The sequence below is a fragment of the Maniola jurtina genome, chromosome 16, assembly GCF_905333055.1.
Source record: "Maniola jurtina chromosome 16, ilManJurt1.1, whole genome shotgun sequence".
In the NCBI taxonomy this organism is placed as follows: Eukaryota; Metazoa; Arthropoda; class Insecta; order Lepidoptera; family Nymphalidae; genus Maniola; species Maniola jurtina.
Genome location: NC_060044.1, coordinates 8,308,000 through 8,333,572, shown reverse-complemented (window position 1 = coordinate 8,333,572; position 25,573 = coordinate 8,308,000). Strand labels below are relative to the sequence as shown.

At 38.5% G+C, this 25,573-nt stretch overlaps 2 protein-coding genes across 2 annotated transcripts in view; one reads left to right on the top strand and one right to left on the bottom strand.

The window, feature by feature from the left end:
* LOC123872962 overlaps positions 1 to 20,393 on the top strand; it is a 31,142-nt gene extending 10,749 nt beyond the window's left edge. The window contains exons 5-13 of the mRNA XM_045917586.1: positions 4,030 to 4,171; positions 5,520 to 5,603; positions 14,247 to 14,380; positions 14,776 to 14,912; positions 15,390 to 15,544; positions 16,932 to 17,010; positions 17,321 to 17,483; positions 17,911 to 18,067; positions 18,488 to 20,393. Coding sequence (XP_045773542.1) covers positions 4,030 to 4,171; positions 5,520 to 5,603; positions 14,247 to 14,380; positions 14,776 to 14,912; positions 15,390 to 15,544; positions 16,932 to 17,010; positions 17,321 to 17,483; positions 17,911 to 18,067; positions 18,488 to 18,663 — 1,227 coding nt within the window. The 3' untranslated portion in view covers positions 18,664 to 20,393. The remainder of the gene's footprint in view (positions 1 to 4,029; positions 4,172 to 5,519; positions 5,604 to 14,246; positions 14,381 to 14,775; positions 14,913 to 15,389; positions 15,545 to 16,931; positions 17,011 to 17,320; positions 17,484 to 17,910; positions 18,068 to 18,487) is intronic.
* A 22-nt stretch (positions 20,394 to 20,415) lies between these two features.
* The window catches only part of LOC123872961 (actin-histidine N-methyltransferase), a 28,026-nt gene continuing 22,868 nt past the window's right edge, over positions 20,416 to 25,573 (bottom strand). Inside the window, exons 6-10 of the mRNA XM_045917584.1 lie at positions 24,872 to 24,980; positions 24,230 to 24,357; positions 22,415 to 22,614; positions 21,996 to 22,176; positions 20,416 to 21,083 (exon numbers count right to left, since the gene is read on the bottom strand). Coding sequence (XP_045773540.1) covers positions 20,978 to 21,083; positions 21,996 to 22,176; positions 22,415 to 22,614; positions 24,230 to 24,357; positions 24,872 to 24,980 — 724 coding nt within the window. The 3' untranslated portion in view covers positions 20,416 to 20,977. The remainder of the gene's footprint in view (positions 21,084 to 21,995; positions 22,177 to 22,414; positions 22,615 to 24,229; positions 24,358 to 24,871; positions 24,981 to 25,573) is intronic.

Sequence of the window (25,573 nt, the reverse complement as noted above, 5' to 3'; positions counted from 1 at the left end):
TTTCAGTACCTACTGAAAAATTCGTCTTTTGCGGTCGTAGTGATTTCCTTGATGCCTGATTACACTTAGGTACTTAAATAGCAAATGCAGGTGAGAAGTGTAAGTATGGAGTGATCACTTAATAAAATCAGCATACTAACGAACACTTTTGGATTAGGTAAACCTAACAATCAACAAAATACTTATTAATTAATCACTCGTCCCTGCATCACAAAGTGTAAATCAGGCCTAAGTCAAGGCATTGTGATAATTCGATAAGCTAGAGATCGACAAAGGTACGTACATTTCACGCGCGAGTTGCTATCGCAGGTGGTCAGCACGCATTGATTGCTCAATTCCTCCATACACGTGGAGAACAACGGGCCACCGGGAGATTTGTGCAATAAACACAATAACACATTGCGTAGGGGCCATCTCGATCGGTTATTATTCTTTACTAGCCGATGCCCGCGACTTCGCCCGCGTGGATTTAGGTTTTTTGAAATCACGTGGGAACTCTTTGATTTTCCGGGATTAAAAGTAGCCTATGTGCTAATCCAGGATATTATCTATCTCCATTCTAAATTTCAGCCAAATCCGTCCAGTAGTTTTTGCGTGAAGGAGTAACAAACATACACACACACACACACACACACACATACAAACTTTCGCCTTTATAATACTAGTGTGACAAACGCACTCGCCCCGGCTTCGCACGGGTGGGCTTATCCATTCTGTAGACCCAGTCTTGCTAATGAAAATTGCACCCTGCTTCTTTTTAACCCCCGACCCAAAAAGAGGGGTGTTATAAGTTTGACGTGTGTATCTGTCTGTGGCATCGTAGCTCCTAGACTAATGAACCGATTTTAATTTAGTTTTTTTGTTTGAAAGGTGGCTTGATCGAGAGTGTTCTTAGCTATGATACAAGAAAATCGGTTCAGCCGTTTGAACGTTATCAGCTCTTTTCTAGTTTTCTTAAAGAGGTTTTTGTGTCGGGGGCTTTTTCAAATTTTTTTACCATACGTATGGGTTTCATGTATGACTGTGATGCGTATATAAACCGTTGAACTGTCTCCCTAAAATAATAGTGAAAACCGCATTGAAATCCACTAGAAGTACGAATACACAGACAAAGGCGCATTGCGATTTTTTTTATATTACGTAGAGAAGAAAAGAAGAGATTTACTCGTAGAGGAACGACTACCACATAGCAATGGAACTACATATGTACTATTTGTTATTTTTTTCGTATTATCTAAGTAGATCTTAATATCAACCTTTTCGTTGGTTCGTGACTGTGGTGATCTTGGTAGTTTTGCAAAAATAAATCTTAAGATAGGTAAAAGAACGTGACACGAATGACGAAAATGAAAACAATGGCTAAGTAACATCTGAGTAGGTAGGTACAACATTTTTTTCTCAATCTACGGGCCTATGACCTACCTGTAACCCTAATTAACCTGCCTGTTACTTAAATACCTGTAGGCATTTCGATGTGGCAGAAGTCAGGACCTGCACCTCCATATAACCACGTGATATAACCCAAACCTTACTTTTTTTTTATTTGTCTCGGACACAAAGGAGACAAAGACAATATGTTCCATCCGCGCCACGACGTACTTCTGGAAAAGTCGTGCCTTAGGTTAGAATAAAACTGCTTTATAAAGTAAGAAAGCATTCTTAGTTCTGATAGAAGCCTAAAGAATTACGCCACGGTCACTAGGCATATAAGATCCTTATAATTGCGGTAGGTAGCTCGCGTTTAAAAAAACGCATTTTATCTCAGACTGGCACAATCAAGCACAGCGCACTTAATTGCATCAGGTGACAACTGATATCTTACTTAGTTGAGCGCAAAACACTTGTAATTCAAGATCACACTTCACACTAATATTATAAAGGCGAAAGTTTGTATGTGTGTGTGTGTGTGTGTGTGTGTGTGTGTGTGTGTGTGTGTGTGTGTGTGTGTGTGTGTGTATGTTTGTTACTCTTTCACGAAAAAACTACCGGACGGATTTGGCTGAAATTTGGAATGGAGATAGATAATATCCAGGATTAGCACATAGTCTACTTTTTATCCCGGAAAATCAAAGAGTTCCCACGGGATTTCAAAAAACTAAATCCACGCCGACGAAGTCGCGGGCATCATCTAGTATTTAATAATGATATGATACCAAAGTAAGTTAAGCTTATACAAAGTTATGAACATTCACTGAGCTGTGTACATTGATAATGCAGATTTTGCGTATGATTAGATTAGCTTTCGTGAGAAGTGCGTATAGACTCTAGGTACAAAGTTGATAGCATTGTTAAGATATAGAGATAGCCATCTGTGACCCGACGCGTCGCCGCCGGCGTGTGATGGAGTGTCAGTTACTTGACTCACATTGCACGCCACCATAAACGTGGTCGCGTTTACCTGCCCCACATTTGACAGCTTCCCATGCCATTTTAATTAAAATAAATTAATTTCTAGACGACCTGTTGTCAACGTCTTCATTGATGAAAACGATACCCTGACCAAAATATTCCTTACCTTACCTTTGTGTTTATCCGCCAGGTAGATAGATATCTTAGTTTGATACTTAGTGAAATTCAAAATTCGAAAAAATTCAAAATTTAAAATATTTTTATTCAATTATACTTTTACAAGTTCTTTTGAATCGTCAAAAGCATCTACCACTGGTTCGGAATGCCTTTCCTACCGAAAAGAACCAGCAAGAAACTCGGCAGTTGCTCTTTTCAAAGATTTGATATACATACAATATACAAGTGAGGCTCTAGAAGTATCTAGGTACGACGCGATCGATTCTACTGATTCTTACAGTACCTACCGAATAGATTTATCTTACTCTTGGGTCATTTAAAAGAAGAGAAACTTTTTTCTTCTGTATTCGTGAAATAGATCTGACGCATGTTCTTTTCACGGAAGACCAGCGCTTTACCTGCGCTATCATCACAGGAATAAATAACAAATGCAAATGTAGAGACCACGACGCACCACAAATTCCCTTCAAATTACCCATTTCTGAAACTGCTTTTTCTTTCAAAACTTTCCCTCTCTTTTCTCTATTAATGCTGCCCTTATTAAAAGCATTTGTGCAACATCAAAAAGTTTATGAAAAGTTTATTTATGGTCACATGATATACTACCTAAGCATAATAATATCTTGATACTAATAACATATACATATACGTACATCGCATGGCCACTGAATTGCAGATATTTCGAATTAAGTCATCAGAACTAACAATTTTCAAGATAGAATAAGTACAGATCACATTAGCCATCTCGACACCATTTTATTCATTTCTACCGGCGGAAATAGTTTTGTTCTTTTATTGAAATCAATTTGTCGGAGTGGTGTGGTGACAGTGACTACTGGCTTACCCAGGTACCTACTCCACTGGCCCAATTTTTATAATACCCGTAGTAGGTTCCGGCGTGCGAACTGCCCTGGCACACTTTATCTTTTACTTGGTATTTCGAACAGTTTTTGGTGAAAAACTATCAAGGGGTCGTGACTGTGAAATGGTGAATTACCGTAATTCGACGGTTGATGTTGGTTTTTGCCCATAAAGGCTGAAAGCTTGTCGACTACAATCTTCGCAGTAAATTACTATCGCTCAGTTTTACTTTCAAAACGTTTGTGGGTCAATGTTATGGTGCTAATTTAAAAGGAAGTTGTACACATGTATGTTCGTCGGAGGCAGACAAAGTCGCGTTTGGCGGAAGGACGTAGTTACGAGTCTGTAGGCTTTATCTCAGGGCTATCAGGTGTTCCGCCGAACTACGCGTCGATATGTAAATATTAACTTAGTGTATCTCTATTCATACTATACGAATACGCAATGGCATTATTGCCAACATTGCATTCATAATTATGTACTGTGATGATTTTTATTTGTGACACTAATTTATGGTCCGGCGCCAAAGCTCCGACTTCATGTACAGGAAACCAAACTCTTTATCCTAAACGCATAATATACCGTCTCCATAATTTGTTCATGTGATCGAAGAATTTTAAAAGAGATATTATGAAATCGCAGGTGGTGTTTCTCGCAGACAAGAATAGCTACATCCCAGTGAGCATCAAGCCACGCTCCCCCGCCGTGGATTCCAGTTGGAGGGAACCCCCCGCCTGGGAGCGGGAGTACAGACGACATCGCACCAATGGTAGTAGAGTGCAATGTGAGTATTTATCGTAGTCTCTATAGGTACTTTACGAATAAAGCGTGAGAGGTAAATACAGGTGCAATCGACAATCTTAGAGAAAAATGGATTTGACATTTTTTATTTGATGACAAGTATTTAAGGCTCGACTTTACGTACCTACTGCATCCTATCCGAATCCGTTTGAAAGGTTGCGCGCTAGATCCAAATTTATTTTATTTGTAAAATTGTTGTAACTAGTTTATATACATATAGTTTCTTGTTTAAACTTGGTTTTTTCTTGTTTTGTGTCCAATAAAGTCTTCTACCTATCTATCATTTTCTGAAGCCATAAAACATCGATGCATAAAACGAAAGTCCGATCTAGTGCGCGATAGGTAGGTAGTTAGGTACAAATATAGATCTACTACTAGCTAGCTACTTCGGATCGAGAATTCCCGGACTCGGATCGGATGCAGTGCGAATAAAGCCTTAGCGTTCGAATTCGATCTCAACTGAGAGTAGGTAAACTCTATATTATATCTACTTGTATTTTCCTTGTTAGCAATAAGAATATGACCAATTTTATTTAAACAGCGGATATCCTAAACATGTAAACATCATAAATATTGCGTCTGTTTTGCAAAACCGGACAAATTGTGATGCTATCTATCAACACACGCACTTGGCGCCCAACTTACACAATCTTTTGTCTATTCAGTATATTGCTCGCTGTAACTAAATCTCCTTACATGAAATGGCTAATATTGATCTTATAATAAGAATCCTTTTCAGGAAATATGACTTTTAAGCATAATAACTTCAGATCTTCACTGCCAGTCAATAATAATCTTAGCCGTGTCGTTTTATTAGGGTTTATTACCTCAGAAGGCAAAACGGAACCCTTATAGGATCACTTTGCTGTTTGTCCGTCCGTCGTGTCTATCAAGAAAACCTGTAGGATACTTCCCGTTGACGGGAATTTGGCAGGTAGGTCTTATAGCACAAGCAAAGGAATAAATCCGAAAACCGTTAATTTATAGTTACCTACATGCTTAAAAAAAGTAAGATAACTATATCAAGTAGGGTATCGTATGAAAGAGCTTTCTTTACCTGTATATTCTAAAGCAGATTTTTATTTATTTTTGTGCATAATAGTTTTTGATTCATCGCAAAATGTCGGAAAAAGTACCCGAGTACGGAACCCTCGGTGCACGAGTCTGACTCGCACTTGGCCGGTTATTTTAAAAATAACTCGTCGATTGTCATATCGCCACACTATAGACTTTCTATAATATTATATAGGTACCTAATTACCTACTACAAAAAAAACTATAGAGGTAGTTAGAAATACGAGTAGGTATATCTAAAAACTTTTTCGTTTTAGATATTGAAGCGGAATGTCAAGACGACTTCATGAAGATCAGAGTGGGTTTCAATGGATCATTCAACGGCCTAGTCTATTCAGCAGGTGAGTTCAGTTTCTTTTACATAGATAATTAAGTAACGTATCTAGAAGGTTTCAGGAAGATTATTATTTATCTCATTGATTAGAACTACTTACGAGAATATAATATGTACTTAAATTGGATTGATGGTAGAATATTTTTCTCTGGAATCTTCTATTATTAGGTGTTTACTTATTTATTATACCAACTGATAAATTAAAGCTAAAGCATACATACAATGAAAAGACGTGCGTCAAAAGACAACTTATTACTGCAGGCATTTCTTCCAGCAGCCCTATAATTACTAGCATCATATAAAGAGTATGGATTTATAAAACTGCCATACCCCTTCCGAGCTACCATTTTAGGATGCATCATCACTTAACCCCTGGTGAGAAACCTCCCATCGGTTTAGTGAGCGGCTTCGGCCGTGGCTAGGTACGGTCCTTGTCCGCCAAGAGGTTTAGCGTTCCGATACGATGCCGCGTAAACCGATGAGGGGTATGGGTTTAATGAAACTGCCCGCCCTTTTCAAGTTAGGCTTGCTTCCATCTTACACTGCATCATCTCTTACCACCAGGTGAAAAATTGTTAAAAAAATCAATTAGTAAGTTATCTAATTCATAAAATAATTGTTTTCAAAACAAGTTAAGTTGTCATAAGTCATAACTCATACACGATCGAAGTAAGTGAGACATGATAATAAGTGAGGACAGCCGCAGGCGAAAGCATAATTTTATAATTTTCTTCTATCCAGGTAGGTAACTGTCTTCCTGTATATGTATTATTAAAATAACTGTACAAACATAAGTTAGGAGTGACAGAAACTCGCATTGTTACTCTTGACTGTTGCATATTTTACGATCATACCTATGTGCTACATTTTTAATATAATAATTGTACCATGACTGCGCTCAGTATCAGTAATTTTATTATACTAGGCGGCTAAAAATATCACAACTCACAAGTATCTCCATGTGTGTTACATTTTATCATCAATTTCCATGTTACCTACTGTTGACGCAACAACGAAGGACCGTATAAAATATAATAGAATGTGGAAATAGGTCTGTTCAGATACCAGAGGTTCCCAAAAATCTACAGCCTACAATAACAACTACCACTTACCGCTTGTTTTGGAACGTCCAATGTCACCAGAGGCACTTTTGGATGAGCACGGCACAGCACAATCGTCCACCGGTGGGGTAAAATGTGGGATTAGAGAGTTTTTGTAGTTTTTAACACGCACGGCGCGAAAAAGGGAGCTCTGAACAGCAGTTCGTCACGGACGCAGATTAGTAATTAATTCCTCTTCTTCGCGTCACATTGTCGCTAGTGACGCAAGATGGACGATGGTCGACCAATCAGAGACCACCGCATCACAACACGGTAGTGGCTATGTATTGCCAGCTGTAGATCTAAGAAAACCACTAGCTTGACTGGACACACCCCCTACCGAAACCATAAAAATGGTTTCCTACCAGTGAGGAAAAATAAATATTAAAATAAACATAAATATAATACAAATTAATAAATTAGTAAGCCCTAAACTAAAAACAAGAGAAATATATTAAGATTCTAAAGTTTATAATAATGTATTATGATATTTAGTTAACATAAGGTAGAGGGCTTAACTTATTAACCGGTCGTTGCAACCGACTCTTCTGCGTGCGTGGTTACACAACGAACCACACCATCGGGACCGGGATGTAGGGCCTCTATTTTGCCCAACGGCCAATGGCAAGGAGGCGCGTTGTCGTCTTTAATAAGTACTAAGTCACCCACATTAATATTAATATTTGAGGTGAACCACTTTGCACGCTGTTGAAGCGTGTTTAAATACTCGCGACTCCATCGCTTCCAAAATAATTGCGAGCTTTTTTGAAGGTATTGCCAGCGCGACAATTTGCTGATTGGCTCAAGTTCAAGTTGATATTCCGGCACGGCCGTTAAACTTTTGCCTATCAGAAAATGACCGGCTGTCAACACATTAAATTCATCCGGATTATCGCTTGACGGCAATGGACACAGAGGCCGCAATAAAGGTGGTTTGTTTTTGAAACAAGCCTTGCATTTCGCTAAGACGAATCTAATAAGGCGACGAGCCCATAATATCCAAAAGTTTTCCATGATTAAACTTTGAAGCGCGCGTGGCCCAGCATGTAAATATTTTTTATGACAATATTCAATGAACAATTTTGTGAACAAACTATCTTTTGGTAAGAGACGAGGATGTTTCGCATTATACGGCAACTCGGAGTAGGTGATACGACCCCCTACCCTGAGAAAGCCCCTGGAATCGAGAAAAGGTGAGAGTTTTTTAAGTGAAGTAATGACTTTTTTATTTTGCGATAAACGATCGAGTTCGTCGGAGAAGTGAACCTCCTGTACCAATCGGATCAGTGAGTCCTGAGCTGAATTCAATTCTTCCGTAGTTAAACACTTGGAGTGAATAGAAGTGCGTATTCTATTGCGCCATCTCAGAATCCACGCCACGGTTCTTTGTAATTTGGAATAAGTTGAAAATCGATTCAGCAGTCTATCGCTAAACTCCCTTTTTGATTCAGTATAATTGTCACATAATTGTTCCGAAATTAGATTTTGGGTCGGCTTTAATTCAGGAGGTTCAGATTCCTTTTCCTGAATGAAGACCGACACGGGCCAGTCAGTCGAGGGACTATACAACCACGCAGCGCCCTCTAGCCACCGATTACGTTCGGAGACTAGTTGAGACGGGGACACGCCGCGCGAGCAACAATCGGCTAAGTTATTCTCGCTGCTAACATGACGCCAAGTATGAGGAGGTACGACCTCTGTGACTTGTGCAACACGGTTACACACAAACGTTTTTAATTTATAGGCGTCCGTGTTAAGCCATGACAATACGATTGTCGAGTCCGTTAAGCATGTAATTCTATTAATTTTAACTCGTGTTAGATTATCCCGAACGAACGTTATTAATTTGCTAAGAAGCACGGCTCCCATTAGTTCTAATCGGGGAATCGTTATAGGTTTCACCGGCGCCACTTTAGACTTGGCGGTCACTAAGCGAACCTTGACGTTGCCTCGCTCATCATTCGATACGACGTAAATGCATGCAGCGTACCCGCGCGATGACGCATCGCAAAAACCTACTAACTCGCATTCAGTTTGTCCAGGCAGCAGCATGTGACGCTCAATAGGTATGTTCGCTAGTCGCGGTAGTTCCGAAATGAAAGTCGACCACCGGTTACCTATCTCGCACGGTAATGGATCATCCCATCCGATACCTAACTTCCATAAATCCTGCATTATTAATTTAGCAAGGAAAGTGCAAGGTGCAATGAATCCGACGGGGTCATAAATAGAAGCTAATAATTTTAGGACCGACCGTTTGGTCAGAACGGGGTCTGTTTTAGTTATGGCGAAAACAAAATTGTCGGACTTAGGCGTCCAGGTTAAGCCAAGCACCTTTATGGTACATTCGTTTCCGTCTTTCATAAAGGTCAAAGGGCATTCCCTATGATCCGAAGGAACTCGATTCAGCAATTCTGAGCTATTACTCGTCCACTTTTTTAATAAAAACTGACCGCTTTCAAATATACCTATAAGTTGGTCTTGCACCGTGCACGCCTCCTCGTAGGTATTACAAGAATATAAGACGTCGTCCATATAAACTCCTTCTCTAATCACCTGCGCGGCGAGGGGGAAACGTTCCTCTTCGTCGCGAGCTAGCTGAATCAACGTGCGTATGGCGAGAAAAGGTGAACAACTAAGTCCGTAGGTAACAGTTTTTAATTCATATAACTTAATTGGTTCAGTGGGCGATGATCTATATAATATGTGCTGATAGCATCTATCGCTTTCCTTTAGTCTTATCGCTCGGTACATCTTACAAACGTCACACACGAGACAATAATTGAAAAGACGAAAGTTGAGAATAATGGCCGAAATATCACGGTAAAGTTTCGGACCAGTTAATAATATATCATTAAGCGATAGATTATTTTTAGAACGACTGGAACCGTCAAACACGACGCGAAGAGGCGTCGATGATGAGCTAGGTCTTAAAATACTGTGATGAGGAATTACATATTTACTAGGAGACGCTCCAACGTATAACTCCATGTGGTCTAAAGCCTCGTATTCCCGCATAAAATCTGCATACGCTTGCTGCAAGACAGGTGTGCGCGCTAGTTTACGTTCGGTATACAGCAAGCGGCGCTCGGCGATGGCGTATGACTCACCGAGCTCCGGGTGACCGGGCGCGAGCGGTAAAGGTACGACGTAGCGTCCGTTCGATTCCCGCGTGTGCTCTTTAACGAAAATCTCTTCGGCCAGTTGGTCGAGAGGGTTTATGGAGGGTGTGCACGGCACCTCCTCGATTGTCCAAAATGCACGTAACGCTTGGTCTAGTGATTTACCCTCTGACACCGACAAACAATAATTTTGAGACCTTTCCCGTGGATCCTTTTTGTCAGTAACGAGTTTACCACTAATCACAGAACCGAATACAGTTTCGATTACGCTAGGTATATCGGAATTAATAAACAACGGTTTATTTGTTACAATTTGCGACACTATGTCGTTCCCTAAAAGAATATCAACCCGCGCTTTTTTATAAAATTGAGGATCAGCTAATTCGAATTTATCGTATTGATTTATTACTTCGCGCGGGAAGTTAACATTAGGCATGTCACCGGCGACTTTAGTTACGACGACCATGTTTAACGTAAACTTAGGACAGTCCTGATGCCGCGGTTTTATGGTACACGTTACCATACCTTGGTTTTTAATAAATTCCCCGCCAAGGCCGGAGATCGAAAAAGGACACTTTTGACGCGGGAGTCCCAAACGTTGGGCACACTCTGCGGTAATGAAGGACGTCTGCGCCCCGGAGTCTATGACTCCTCTGCAGTCTTGAAACTGTCCGCTAAAATCGAGAATGTGTGTCCGCGCCGTTCCTAATACTACGCCGTATTCACTAAGAGAACACAGCGCTTCTTGCGCTGGCACCGAGTCACTCACGGAGTGAGACGACGACACGAGCGCTTGTTGCCCATACGATGAGCTGGGCTGCGCGGGTGGGTTTGACGGCACGGCCGAGGTGCCCACAGAGATCGCGCGACCCTGGTCTTTGTGAAGGAGATAATGGTGAGAGCCCATACAAACCCCACAGGTCATAGAACTATTACAGATCTGGTCATGCTTCTTTAGGCAATTTACGCATAAACTTAAAGCCTTGACACGGTCAATCCGCTCTTCGACTGGTAATTTCCTAAAAATATCACACCGATATATCATGTGTCCTAGATTACAATGCGGGCAAACTAACCTATTTTTATTGTCATCTGACTTATTAATACGTGAGGTAGTCAGAACCGATTTTGACGTTTGTCGCGAATTCGAGTTTTGATTGCCTTTGTTGTTATAAACTTGCTTAGTTTTAGACTGCGTATTTGTATTAGCAGAAGTACTCGGAAACACGTGATCCAAGACTTTAATTTGCTTATTAACAAAGTCAATTAATTCGCTAAATTTCGGAATAGTTTTCTGATCCCTACTTTCTTCAAATAACTTTTTTGTATGAGGATCAAGGCCACGCAAGGCTAAATGACACATTAAATAATCATCTAAGTTTTCGATCCGAAGCGCTTGAATCGCTTTAAGTGAGTGATCAAACGTTTCAATAAATAAAGTAAGATTTGCACTTGTATCTTTATGCAAAGGAGTGAAATTTAACATTTTGTCGAGATACCGACCCGCAAGTGCCCTATTGTCCTGATATTTTTCTAACAAGCTTTGCCACACTAGCGGGTAATTAGCAGCGGTAATAGGTAGCTTCTTAACAAGGTTAAGCGCATTGCCTTTTACACACGAAAGCAAATAATGAAACTTATCGATGTCTGTAAAGTCTCGGCTATGTACGAGAGAATAAAACGTATCATAAAATGTGGTCCAATTCTCCAACTCACCGTCAAATTCAAATAACCTTAATTTTGGAAGCGACGGTTTGGTCTGGTCACTTTTCAACGACATATTGTTGGTTTCTTTAGCTCGGTATTTTCGAGCAAGCAAACTACAACTTTCGTATAAACTATCAAAGGCATCTAATTCCGATGTAGTTAGCTTCATACCTGGCTTTAATTGCATGTGAATTTCTAATATTTCCATGACCGTATTTTCGAATTTTGTTCGAACACTGTCTAACTCGGAGAACTGAGCCAGAAAACTTTGCATCTTATTGTCATCATCTTTGACCGTTTTTGCATAATCGTATAATTTTTGTGCTTTTCCGAATAGGTACTCCTTTTTAAAATGCAAAGTTTTCAATTTCAACTCCAGTTTCTCTGTAATGGTCGGTTCGGCCATCTTTGATTCACCGGCGCGATACTACGAGTACCCACGCACGCAGAAGAATATCGTTGCGACCACGTTGCAACTAGCAATTAATTACGAATTATTCTTGATTCTAATAGTGAAATATACGTAATATATATATAAATAAGTATAAATAAGTATATTTACGTAAATTATAGAATAAATAAGAGAAATATTTCATATAATCAAGGTTATGACAAGGTTATCACTGGTTTATTTTTTCAATATATAGCCTTAATCTCGGTTCGAAGGCCAGAAAATGTTGACGCAACAACGAAGGACCGTATAAAATATAATAGAATGTGGAAATAGGTCTGTTCAGATACCAGAGGTTCCCAAAAATCTACAGCCTACAATAACAACTACCACTTACCGCTTGTTTTGGAACGTCCAATGTCACCAGAGGCACTTTTGGATGAGCACGGCACAGCACAATCGTCCACCGGTGGGGTAAAATGTGGGATTAGAGAGTTTTTGTAGTTTTTAACACGCACGGCGCGAAAAAGGGAGCTCTGAACAGCAGTTCGTCACGGACGCAGATTAGTAATTAATTCCTCTTCTTCGCGTCACATTGTCGCTAGTGACGCAAGATGGACGATGGTCGACCAATCAGAGACCACCGCATCACAACACGGTAGTGGCTATGTATTGCCAGCTGTAGATCTAAGAAAACCACTAGCTTGACTGGACACCTACTAATCAGTCCTGATTCACTCATTGACTCGTCAATGGCCAGCCAAAGCTCTTCAACCCAGAAAGTTGTGTAGGCACCTACGAGGTTCTTTTATAATAATGTAGACAAGGCTGGATTTTTTGGAATTCCCACGGGATAGGGAATAAAGAGATTTATATTTTCGCCGAGCGAAACCGCTAATTCTCAATTAAAGAAGTATTTTTCGTAATCCTATTCGCATATCACTATTTTTCTTATGTGCTACTTTTGGTAGAACTATTATTATCGATTATAATACTATATTTGGCAATCAATCTCCCATTATCACCCGTTAATCCCAACATGTTTCAATAAAAAGCAAGATTGTCAGGCGTTGATATGCATAACCGAAACAATCAAACAAATTGTTTATTGCTTTAGTCTAACACACAGTTCGGCAGCCTTGTTACCCAAAAACTTGGCTGACGGCACTTATCCTAGATTTGGCGGAACAATTTACATTCCAACAGGTCACTGGTAGGGTTACCATTTATTTGACCACAATGATATCGGATATGATTTTAAATTATCTGGACTTCATTGGGATTTATTTTGGAGTTTTAAAAAATAGAAATGTAAATTTGAATACGGGAAAAATACCTAACCATTGTTTTTTTAATTTGCAAAGATAGCGAATATCCATGGCTTAAAAGACCAATCCTACAAAATTCGGTTAAATACCTTGTAGCTCTTATCGTAGACTGTTACTTAATTGTACTTAATTTTATACATTTCTATTTGTGGATCAACAGACAGTAGGTACAGTACGATAAATATTATCGTGTGATTGCAGTTAGAATTGATACTCCAGTCTTTCAGGGTCAAGGTTGTATAAAACCGTATTTAATAACTTTATTTATGGTACTTTTGATTATAAGCAGTTTTTTTTAATTTTTTTTTAATAACTGTAATAGCTCGTTCACACAGGCTGCGTAAGCGTAGACGTAGCGCTTACCATTGCGTTGTAATGTATGTAACATGGCAAACCGCTTGCGTAACCCGTGTTTTAGGGGTTTACGCGCGTCACTAAGCACGTGTCACGTGTACGTGCTTGGTGTGAATTGGCCTTAAGAGGGCTCTCTCCGTCACTCGTTTCCACTCGTTTCATACAATCGTAGTTCCAATTTCATTTGAATATTAAGCAACCAAAGTTCATGAAATTTTGCGCATATATTCTACAAACTAATATCAATGTCTGTGGTTTTCCAGATTTCTGTTAAAATATTCGGTTTCAAAGTTACGCGGTCTTAAAATTTTCATACAAATCTTTGAGCCCCTGTAATTTTAAAACTACATATTTTTAGAAAAATCTAAAACACCACAGACACAGATATTAGTTTCTAGAATATGTCTGCAAAATTTCATGGACTTTGGTTGCTTAACATTCAAATGAAATTGGAACTACGATTGTATGAAACGAGTGGAAACGAGTGACGGAGAGAGCCCTGTTAAGGTGTATAGGGTAACTAATAAAAATAGATTAAGAGCAGTAATTATATTAAATAAATAAAAGAACTGTAGGTGTTAGAGAGTTTAATAGCCTTTTTAATTTATACTGAAAATTGTGAAAGAAATTCATGATATTTTTTTACAGGTTATTCATACGATCCCGACTGCATGTACATAAACGGTTCAGGTCGTGACTATTACGAGTTCTATATACAACTGAACCGCTGTGGCACCCTCGGTAGAAACAGTCCTCACGAAGACACTAGGAAGCATCCCACTGTAAGTAAAAGATGAAACTACTTCTTATACCTTTGTACCTGACTACGGCGAATTCTAAAAAGAGAGATATGTCTATGACCTGTATGTATGTACGTTCCTATGTCCGCTCGTAACTACTCAACGGATCAACCGATTTTGATAAATGATAGGTACGTCATTAGACTCGTCTTGATGGCGCGAGTGGGAAGGTGCCTACTTAAAAAAAAAAAATTGTAAGCTGGAAAAAGATACAGTGCAAACCGCAGTCAGGGTTTTATGAGATTTTTTTTAGATTTAAGTAAGTGTTAGGCATTTTACAACCCAAACCCTTCTCACTCTGAGAGGAGTCCCGTGCTCTGTAGTGAGCCGGCGATGGGTTGATCATGATGATGATGAATGAGTTTTATTTGTTACAGAAGAACCTGATGTGGAACACCATAACAGTTCAGTACAATCCTCTCATCGAGGAAGAACTGGACGAGCATTTCAAAGTCACTTGCGAGTATGGATACGACTTTTGGAAAACTGTTACGTTTCCCTTTTTAGACGTGGAGTAAGTTAACCTTTAATTTAATATAAACCGGCCAATTACACCGAGGGTTCCGTACTTGGGTATTTTTTTCGACATTTTGTGCGATAAATCAAAAACTATTATACTTAAAAATAAATCAAAACCTGTTTTAGAATGTACAGGTAAAGCCTTTCATATGATAGCCCACTTGGTATAATTACCTGACTTTGAAAATACTAATTAATTATTATTTGTTCATTCACACATTCGAATTTATTTTTTGAGACGTAATCACAAATTCACGGTTTTCGGATTTTTCCTTTACTTGTACTATAAGACCTACCTACCTGTCACATTTCATGATTCTAGGTCAACGGGAAGTAGATAGTAGATACCCTATAGCCTTTCTTGCCAGACAACAAATTGATCCTATAAAGGTTTTTTCTTTACCTAACCCTAAAAGGAACCCTAAAACTGCTATTTCTTCTATGTTCATGACCGGTTTTTTTTTAATTTTAGAGTAGCGACGGGAAATCCAGTGGTGTTTACTCTGCAACCGCCGGAGTGCTACATGGAGATCCGATCCGGTTACGGCGCGACCGGCGCCCGCGTCACCGGCCCGGTCCGGGTCGGCGATCCTCTGACGCTGCTTATTTACATGAGGAGTGCTTATGGTAAGATTGTACTATAGGGCAACAGGATCCATTAGGCAAATAGTTTGCAGCTGACGGTTTGCCTCCCATGTATTTTAGATAGAGCGTTCATACAACGCGTAATGAACGCAGTATGCGACGTTGTAGCTCAGAGTCAGCTAACTAATAGATGCCTAAATGGATCCGAAGACTAATATTTAGTTTCCTGAAGTAGATTTCAGTTACAGTGGTCTAAGTCCGAATTTGCGACGTAAAGAAAAAGAAGTCACCACACGCAATCACAAATAGTATCATCATCATCATCACCAGCCTGTGGATGTCCACTGTTGGACATAGGCTTTCCCTAAAGAGCCCTCCACACCCAGTCCTCCTTCCTCATCCAGCCACTTCCCACCAGGCGCCTTATATCCTCGGTCCATCTTGCTGGAAGGCGTCCCACATTACGCTTGCTATACGCAGTCTTCACTTTCCGGCTCCAACGGCCATCGACTCTACGACGGCCAAGGCCTGCCCACTGCCACTTCAGCTTGCTAATAGTTTGGGCTATGTCAGTCACAAATGTTATCACGTCATCTAATAATAATCTGATCAGTGGAACGATCCTTTCCTTTGTGCGATTGAATCACGCTGTTATTTTGTGAATATGAAAGATAAGAACAAAGAGACTTTATCACCATGTAACTACCATACAGAAAATTCGCGGCGCGAATGGCATGGCGTTGGAGCAACATAGAATTTTACAACCCACTAGTTTTCCCATTGTAAATGTTAATTGTTTCTAACAGATTGATTGTTCGGCGTCAGTGAACAATCCGCGGTTAGCCACCAGTGACTAGGTTAAAGGCGATAAAAGCAGTTAAATGAAAATTACGTTGGTCGTCAATGATGCACCGTGACAAACAAGGGCGGTAAATTAACGGTTACCGCCGATCGCGTGTCGTCTTACCATTCTATTGCACAAATTAATCCAAAGGTCGTCGATCTCCTATTTTGAATGAGTCTTCATGGAAGATAGCGGTAAGCGTGTCATTGACTCAAGAGAATTGGGTTAATTTTGGGCACCATAAAAGTGCCTGTTACGTTTATGGATCTTTTATGGACCCGTGAATCGTAATTTAATTTTAAGGAGATTATGATACGGTACTCTAGGCTATACGCAAAACTATTTCGAATCCGTGAACTGAAAATCAGCGCTGATGGTCTTTTGTTTGTAGAATGGATTACGGTAGCTGGATGGATGCTGAGCTGGACCCTTTTTCTAGGTTGTGCAATGTTTAGATATTGGCTTGAACTTTAATGGTTTGATCAGTCGATGAATTTGAAATATAGATTTTTTATTACAAAACTACGTATTTAAAATGATTGGTAGTTAGTAGTTAGGTACTTAATATTATTTGTTTCATTTCAGATGGCTTTGATATCGTGGTGAACGACTGTTTTGCGCATAACGGAGCGGCAAAGAGGATAAAACTTATTGATGAATTCGGGTAAGATAATATTTTTGAATACCTAATTTCTCCATAGGCTGACGCTCTCCCCAACGGTCATAACAATTGTAGAGACATTACGTTTACCAGCGACTGTGATATGCTTTATATCAGATCCGTTTCTTTAAATGCACCCAGAAGTTCCTCATCTTACTTTTTTTTCCTTCTGAGTCCATTCCGTACTTAAGCGTTATCCATCCATGCATTGGAAGTTCCACATATCTAATACCCCAATATCCAATCAAACTGTATAATAATATAGTTATACAGTTTATAATTGTATAATTATACAGTTATGTATAATTTCCAGATGTCCAGTGGACGACAAGCTGATCTCCCGGTTTCGCGGCTCGTGGTCTGAGGCAGGCGTGTTCGAGACGCAGGTGTACGCCTATATGAAGACCTTTCGCTTCACCGGCTCTCCAGCACTCTACATTGAATGCGACGTGCGAATGTGCCATGGAAGATGCCCGGTTAGTTTGAATTTCTTGATTTTACAGCTGGCAAAATTTTAGGAATTGTTTTGTAAAAAGCTCCAAATACCAGGCATAAGTAATAAGGAAAATGTATTCGAAAAGTATAAATCTTTCTTTTTGTCTGGGAATTATTTTGCAAACGATATAAATATCGTTTTTTACCAAAGATTCAGATGGTAATAACTTGATAATTGTTTAATCTAGGTATAATTAAACTAAAACGCATTATAAAATAAAATATTCATAAGCATAGCTGGTTGCGGGATTTTGAGATTTTCTCAGCTGGTATAGGTACATAGATCATCAGTTTCACATTTCGCATTGTTCGGAATTTCCTCGACTCGTCGACTATTCAAAACGAGATTAGGCAGCAGAAAAACGTGAAACCCTTACATCGATAAGTCATCGTGTATTTTGATTACAGTCCCAACCATGCCATTGGCGTAATATGAAGAGCGTGCGAAGAAGATCAGTAGAAACAGAGGCCGCGAGCGTTGCACCAAGGCTGTCAGAGAACATCTCACTCTTCCAGTCCCTCCGGGTACTGCAGGAGGGAGAGGAAGATGAGGAATCTCGTGCAGGTAAGATTATCTTGAAAGAATAATTCTCTGACGATATTTTTTTATGATGACTAGTACCTAGATTGATCAGTGCACGACTTTACTGTGCCGGAAAGGTCGTGCAGATCTCTTTTCTCAAGAAATTGCGCTTAGGATTGCGTATATGAAGTTAAAGAAGACATCGTACGAAATATATTGATAGTTATAGGACACTGTCATCTATTCTTGTAATATCCACCTGGATGGACATTTTGGGTGCAATGTGCAACATTTATTTAGGAAAATGTTAGTGTCGTATTTAATGATACCCGTCCGATCTGCAACTGGCATTACACAAACAAGCTTTTTTAATTTATTACAACGGATTATACACAGATTCATAGTTAAAATTATCCCGAGAGAGAAAAAGAGAGATTCCTAAAATAATATTTTCATTTTCAGTGGCAGAAGGGCAAACCTGCATGCGGACGTCAGCGTTGTCAGCCATGATAGTTTCATGCGGGATTCTAGTGGCTGCTCTATTGGCCGCGCTACTGGTAGCCGCCAGAGGTTGGCGACGAAGCGAAAACAGGACACCAATACACGCTTATGTTCCTCATAAAGGACGGATTAAATAGAAAGCTCTTATGTATCTTTGTAAATTATTGCCCACAGAGATTAATAAGTAATTAGATCGAACAACTATTAGATCTGAGTGTAAATTGTTGCGTGGACACGCTTCATTTGAGTTGGCGTAGTTAAAAACCGTAATGTACGTACAGACTATAACATGTAATAAAACAATACTATATGTATACTATAACATATTTCATTGAGTTAGTAATATAGACGAATCTAAGAACAGAGTTATAAAAAAGTTTTAAAACATGTCTTCAAATCTAAACTCACCTTTAAATAATATATTTATTGGGGAAAAAGATGGCTTTCTAGTAAATTATTAATTCTTCGTTCCCCACTGTCAGATTGATGCCAACTCCAGTGAAGAATGTTTTTATTCGAAAACTTATTTCTTAAAGGCTTAGATATCGGTGTCTAATGCCAAACCACCGCTTTAGTAGTCGTATTTTTATGCCTATACAATACGACTGCAAAAGCCAGAGTTAATGATAATGCAAACCATTGTATGATAATTGATGAGGACAAATTGTGATGATTTGTATTTTTATAAAACGAAATACATCTCCTCCATTTTGCCCTATACTTATCTCAAATTGTGATAGTCTTTTACGAGCTCAAAAGAGCAAAAATATTTTTATACCTAAGGCTTTATTCGCAATAATATATTCATATCGTATTCTCCTGGTCTCTATAGTTTGAGACGTAAATTTTTGAAGAATACAATGACGTCTACTAATACAAGTACGCTGGACCTGCGATTGCCGACCTGTTTTTGAAGCAACTTGATTTGCGCCATTTTGGCGCTGATAGCAGTAATGAGCTACTCGGAACTAAATGTTACGTAGTGCTGAGACATCAGTCAACATAGTGTCAACATGAAGACCATTAGACACAAAGATAAAGTGTCAATTTTAATTTGCAATACGCTCGGCGCTTCGAATTGGCACAAAAAATAACTGTCATATTGTACGGCACACGTCTTCCAGTGTACTTGTATATATGTCCTTTTCAGTGGAAAAATATGTGTAAGATACGATTTCAATATTAAACACCTTCAGCACCCCGGTTCTGACAAGAAGTATGGGACTTCCATATTTCTTAGAATGGAAGGACCATAGGAAGTTCAAATGCAGGCTTAGTACGGACGATAACTACTTGACTCACGAATTTCTATTTATTATTTTAACTTTTAAGATTAACCTAAGTGAATTCGTTCAAAAACTATGAACAATTGCCATTGGTTAAAAAACTCCTGTTCTGAATTTGCGGATTTTTCTCTAATAAGATAAATTGTCTCACAATAACAAATATTTATGTACAAACATTTTTAGGAAAGTCTGTAAGAATAAGGCGACACAGCAACACAAAAATGTACATAATTATTATATAAGTTATTTTAATTTTAAAATTAAGTTATATAGATATAAGTTATTTTGTACTTTCTATTAAAGACAAAGTAAAAATATTATACTATATGGTTTTTATTTATCACTTTTCGTCATTCACGTAGTTTTAGTATTTCGTACTCAAAAGAAACATACGGTACCTTAATAAAAAAATAAATTTACTTATAAAATTACATGTTTGTTTGTTGATGGCTACAGTTTGTTACAGTTAATGGGTTTAAAATGAAAATAAGGTTTTAATAAAGGAACACAGTATATTGCGAATATGCACACTAATCAAAATAAGTAAAAAATCACATCAAAACAATTAAAACAGACACACAGGAACGCAACAACACAAAAATGATTTCGGTATTCGTTGTTTAAAATATCGATTATAAATAAATAACAAACAAAATATAATGTAAAAACAAGGTGTAAAAATATTTCAATACTGTCATGATTTGTTCTTAGGTGAATTGAGGAGCTGGCGAACAAAAAGGTACAATTTTGCGAAATAATATTTTTCAAGAAGCCCAAAAAACTCAGTGAAAGCGATTGAAACTCTACTGTAATTGTACCTTTTTGATCAAAATCACAAACTTTAGACTCAATTTTAGTCGTTTTTGGTCGTTTTGCTTGGAAATGAATTCAAGTTGGTGTGTTCAGAATAATGAACTTGGACTCAATTTCAGTGCAGTTTTAGGCCGTTTTATTTGAAAATTAGTTCAGGCTTGTATTTAGTGGGCCAAAGACATCTGGATTAGAAAAAAAAGTATTTTGATCAGATTTGTAACTACACCCTTTTGTAAGCCAGCTCCTCAATTGTAAAATATGTATAGCAAGGTTATACCTTGAAATTAAATCTTATAACTAATCTCCATAAGGTGGAAAATCATTATAACTATTAAATTCGGATATTTTGTATTTACGGTTCGGCAGCGGTGGGAAGTTTTTGTAAAACATTCTTTAAGTACTCTATGGCATCGTCTAATATTTGTACTTCACATTCCTTCAATAATTTGATGTTTTTCCTGGAAAAGAAAAAAAAAATCATTTTGACACAGACGAATATTTAAAATAAGAGACACATTTTTACCACACGGAAAAAATGCCAAAAATACACCGAAAAAAAATTAAGATCAAGTTTTTAGGTAAATATGTTTTAGTATTTGGGTATGTGGTACTGCAACAGTATGTATTCCAAAAAATCTGCTTTGAGAACCGATTTAATACAATAATAAGGAAAAAACACCAGGACAAAAACAAAATACTATTTTAGTTAGGTTAGTTATTATTAAAGTTAGGTTTAGCCATTTTACGTGGGCACCCAAAGTTGACAGGTACAACTTTATAAAATCTAAATAAAAATGTGAATAAGATAGAAGATTGTTCCAGACAAATATACATACAATATCTGCCAACCATATCTTGTTTACTTCAGGTATGATTGCGGGTAAATGCATGAATATTGAATATACTATATCAATTTTCTATCAAAAAACTTTCTGTGGCACTCATTTTGCCAAATTCAATCAATCAGAAAAATCTAATCGGCCAAAATTGAATTAATTGGACAAGTTAGCCCTTGACTGCAAATTCACCTGGTCGTAAGTGATAATGCAGTCTAAGATGGAAGGGGGCTAACCTGGAAGGGGTATGGCAGTTTTCATTAAACCCATACTTCTTTGGTTTCTACACGGCATCGCACCGGAACGCTAAAACGCTTAGTGGCACAGCTTTGCCGGTAGGGTGGTATCTAGCCACGGCCGAAGCCTCCCACCAGGTCAGATCAGAAATTTAGAAATTGAAAAATTCCAAACTTCTACCGGGAATCGAACCCGGGAACCCTTCCCCTTATAAGACAATAGCGCTTACCACTGCGCCGGGAAGCCTGGGATTTCTGATAAAATGTGGCTGGGATAAAGAGTAAAAAGTAATAATACCTATGCAAGGAGTCAGTTTCATCCTCACTCTTCTTATAGGACGCCTTGATGAGTCCACAGCGAGTCATGAGGTAGGTGTACGCTCTGCGATCTATGGCAGCCCCTACCATCGTCGCGCTAGACTCGTCCGAAGAGACCAGGTCGCCAGGGATACTGTGGCTTGCCCATTTTGATAGTTCCTCTGTAAAGTAATAACAAAAAATCATCATAATGATTTGCAAATGAAGAAAAAGCTAGTTCTTAACTGTTCTTTGTCTGTGCAGTTTTAAACGCAGGCAAGACGGAGCGTGTAGCCGGAGCATTAGACTACATCATCACTCACCACCAGGTGAGATTGTAGTACAGGGTTAACTTGTAACCCTGAATAATATTGTAATAGAATAAGAAAAGGTAAGTAAACAATACATAGTTGAACTTACCTTGATTCATATTAAATATCCGTATAAAAGCCAGCAGCTCTGCACTAATCGGATTGGTTCCCTTATACAAGTTGTAGTGCGTGACTCCGGCTAGACCCAGTTTCGTTAGGAGCGACAACTTAGCTTCCCGTAGAACATCTCCCGTACTTATGCCCAGCGCTAACGACAGGCTGTCGTGTTGGTTATTGGGGTACACGAAACTGTAAACAAAAGTATATGTGATTTAGTTTCGATGACATTACAATCATCATTTCACTACTGAAAGCGAGTCTCCTGTTAGAACGAGAAGGGTAGAGAGAGAGTGCAGACATACACACTTTTAAGGATATTATGAAGAACTTTCAAACATGCAGGTTTCCCTACGATATTTTCCTTCACTGTTAAAGCAAGTAATATTTATTTGCTAAGAACGAAAATAACTCCGTAAAATTAGAGGTGTGTGCCCGAGACCGGTCCTCCGAGGTCTTAGGCTATTTACCGCTCTAGAGTCCAGAATAAATGTGTTTGGAATACAATAATTTCAAGTTCGCAATTTTAAATAAAAATCTTTAAAGCGTACAAATTTAAAACTTCTATTTCCTCTTTACATAAATGGTCTTTTCAGTTTGCATACCTACATAATTGTTCTATTCATATTAACTATGTACTTTTATAAAAATATTTCGCACACATTAAAAATTTGGTTATTGTATACGCACGGGTGAATATAAAACATTTTCACATATTACCGAGTAATTACCGCATTATTTTCATCTGGTTGTATGATGTAATTCTCAATCAAGCATCAATATGTTGGCTTAATCTGACTGTAGGTGCAATTGCGCGCTTGTGATATAATGAAAAATTCTACCAAAGTTTGGAGCCCCGCCGTTTCACATGCATACTGATTGAAAATAATGTCGTTCCAGCACAATGCATTGATAAGTAACGAGGGCTTCGTAACAAAAGGGCGTATATACAAAATTGCAGTTTTACAGGAGATACAAGAATGTGAATAAAATCAAAATTACATGATATATAAGCTGATATTTGGAAAAAGTCTCTTTTTAGGAAAATATTAAACCTAAACTATGTAATGGAGCTTTATTTGTTGTACTATTGGAGCAAAAACGAGAATTGTCATTTTTAGAGAGATAAAAACAGCACATCGACAATTTACCCATATTATGTCGATAGATTTTTAATTTGTTCGAATTGACCGCTTGGTCAATTTAGCCAGCAGAATCAGCTGTTGCGGCAAGGCCCATCCGAAAGAACGCTCACATCGGTCTATGATATAATGTAATAGTAACGCAACAGGTTACCGCATGAAGTTACGTCAGTTTTGTTATATTATGTGCTTAGAGTAATGAAGTGCGATATTTTGTGTATGCTCACGATTGTTTGATCTGTTAATTTATTAACTTGTTAATGGGACAAAATATTTACATTTGGCATTATTTGACTGGGTCGAAATAATAAAATATTGAAGTTTATATAATCGACGCCTCAAGATGTCTTCCTTCACCATAATTGCTTAGAACTACGCACGCCACTGTGAGCAATTTCACCCTAACCATTTGGGTTCTTGGAGCACTTCGACCACCCCTTTTGCCAGATCTTTTTTCCACGCACATGCAAACTGTGGGTCCAACTCCTTTCGGTGGTGTTCCTACTAGATTTCAACATGCGGTTATTCAAGGGACGGATCAACATTTCTGAAAGGCCCGCAACGCATTGACGGTTCCTCTGGTGCTATAAATGTTCATGGGCGGCGGTAATCACTTAACAAAAGGTAATCACTCAAAGAAAAGTGTGCAAGTATGGTATAATTACCCATTATGCAGGAACAAGTCGGCGTTGGGTCGCGCCCCGTAGAATATGAATATTTGCTCGCCCGACGTGAAGTCACGCAGCGCGTAGCATTCGCCTCGGTTCAGATCCTCGTTGTAGTCCGTCGTTATCTGTACCGTTACAAAAAATATAAAAAGGTTTTATATTTTGTAGTTTGAAAATTATTGTTTTTAAATTTATTTTGTATAAAAAAATAGGTTAATACATTAAACATCACTTGCTTTAAGGGTGAGGAAAAACATCGTGAGGAATCCTGCATGCCTGAGAGTTCTGCAAAGGTGTAAAGTCTTAGAATCCTTACTTGGCCAGCTTGGTAAACCTACCAAGCTGGCCAACCTACCTAGAGTCAAACCTTTCTCATTCTGAGGACAGACACGTGTTTAGTGATGAGCTGGCGATACATGATGATGATGATGATGATGATGATGATTAACGTTGAAGTGACTTAACTCTAGTGTTCTTCGTTTTTGTCTGCTTATGTCCGGACCCTGAACAAACCCTAAATTTGTCTGGCATACGCCGACCAATCATACCCATGAGAACTCACGATACTCACTCATATCCAATAGAATATATTTGAAAGCTAATTAGAAGATTTAGATAAGGTAAATACTTAGGTCATACCCGTCCATGTTCGTGATTGCACATGTCCCAGAGAGGTATAAATGCTGTCATCGATGCTCCAGAGAGTTGAATATTGTTCTGCCGAGTCATTACTGTCGACACCGCCCATCTGCAAACAAAAGTATTATTATGAATATTAACACAAAATATACTTAAATGAATATTTCATAAACAAGTTTAGAGAGGATTTTACAGTGCTCTACCCCTTACATTAGAGTCCTAGAGCTCGATTAGGGTATAATGACAGCTACGGTGTGCCGATCGTATCACCTCTGATTGGCTGACACTCGCTCACTATTGGCTAAAACGCAACAACATTATATTGTTGCAACAAGAATAGTTACCATAAATTCAGCCAATCACAACAATTGCGATTGTAATAATGATTGATGCAGGTTTTATGAAAATTTTGGATAGGGTCACTTTTGTTTTCAATGTTTGATATGAGTAGAAAACTCTTATTATTAAGTAATTGATAGAAGTGGTTACAACTCATAACCACTTTTATGAATTACTTGAATGATAAACTTATGACCCTCAGAAATAAAGTAGGTACAACGCAGAGAAAGTCACAATAATATCTTCACAGCAATTTATAATATTAAATTAGTTGCACAATATTGTTACGACGAGTAAAAGTAACAGGATTGAATCACACAGTAATAATAATAGTACGTTTATGGTAGTGTCATTAGAAATTCT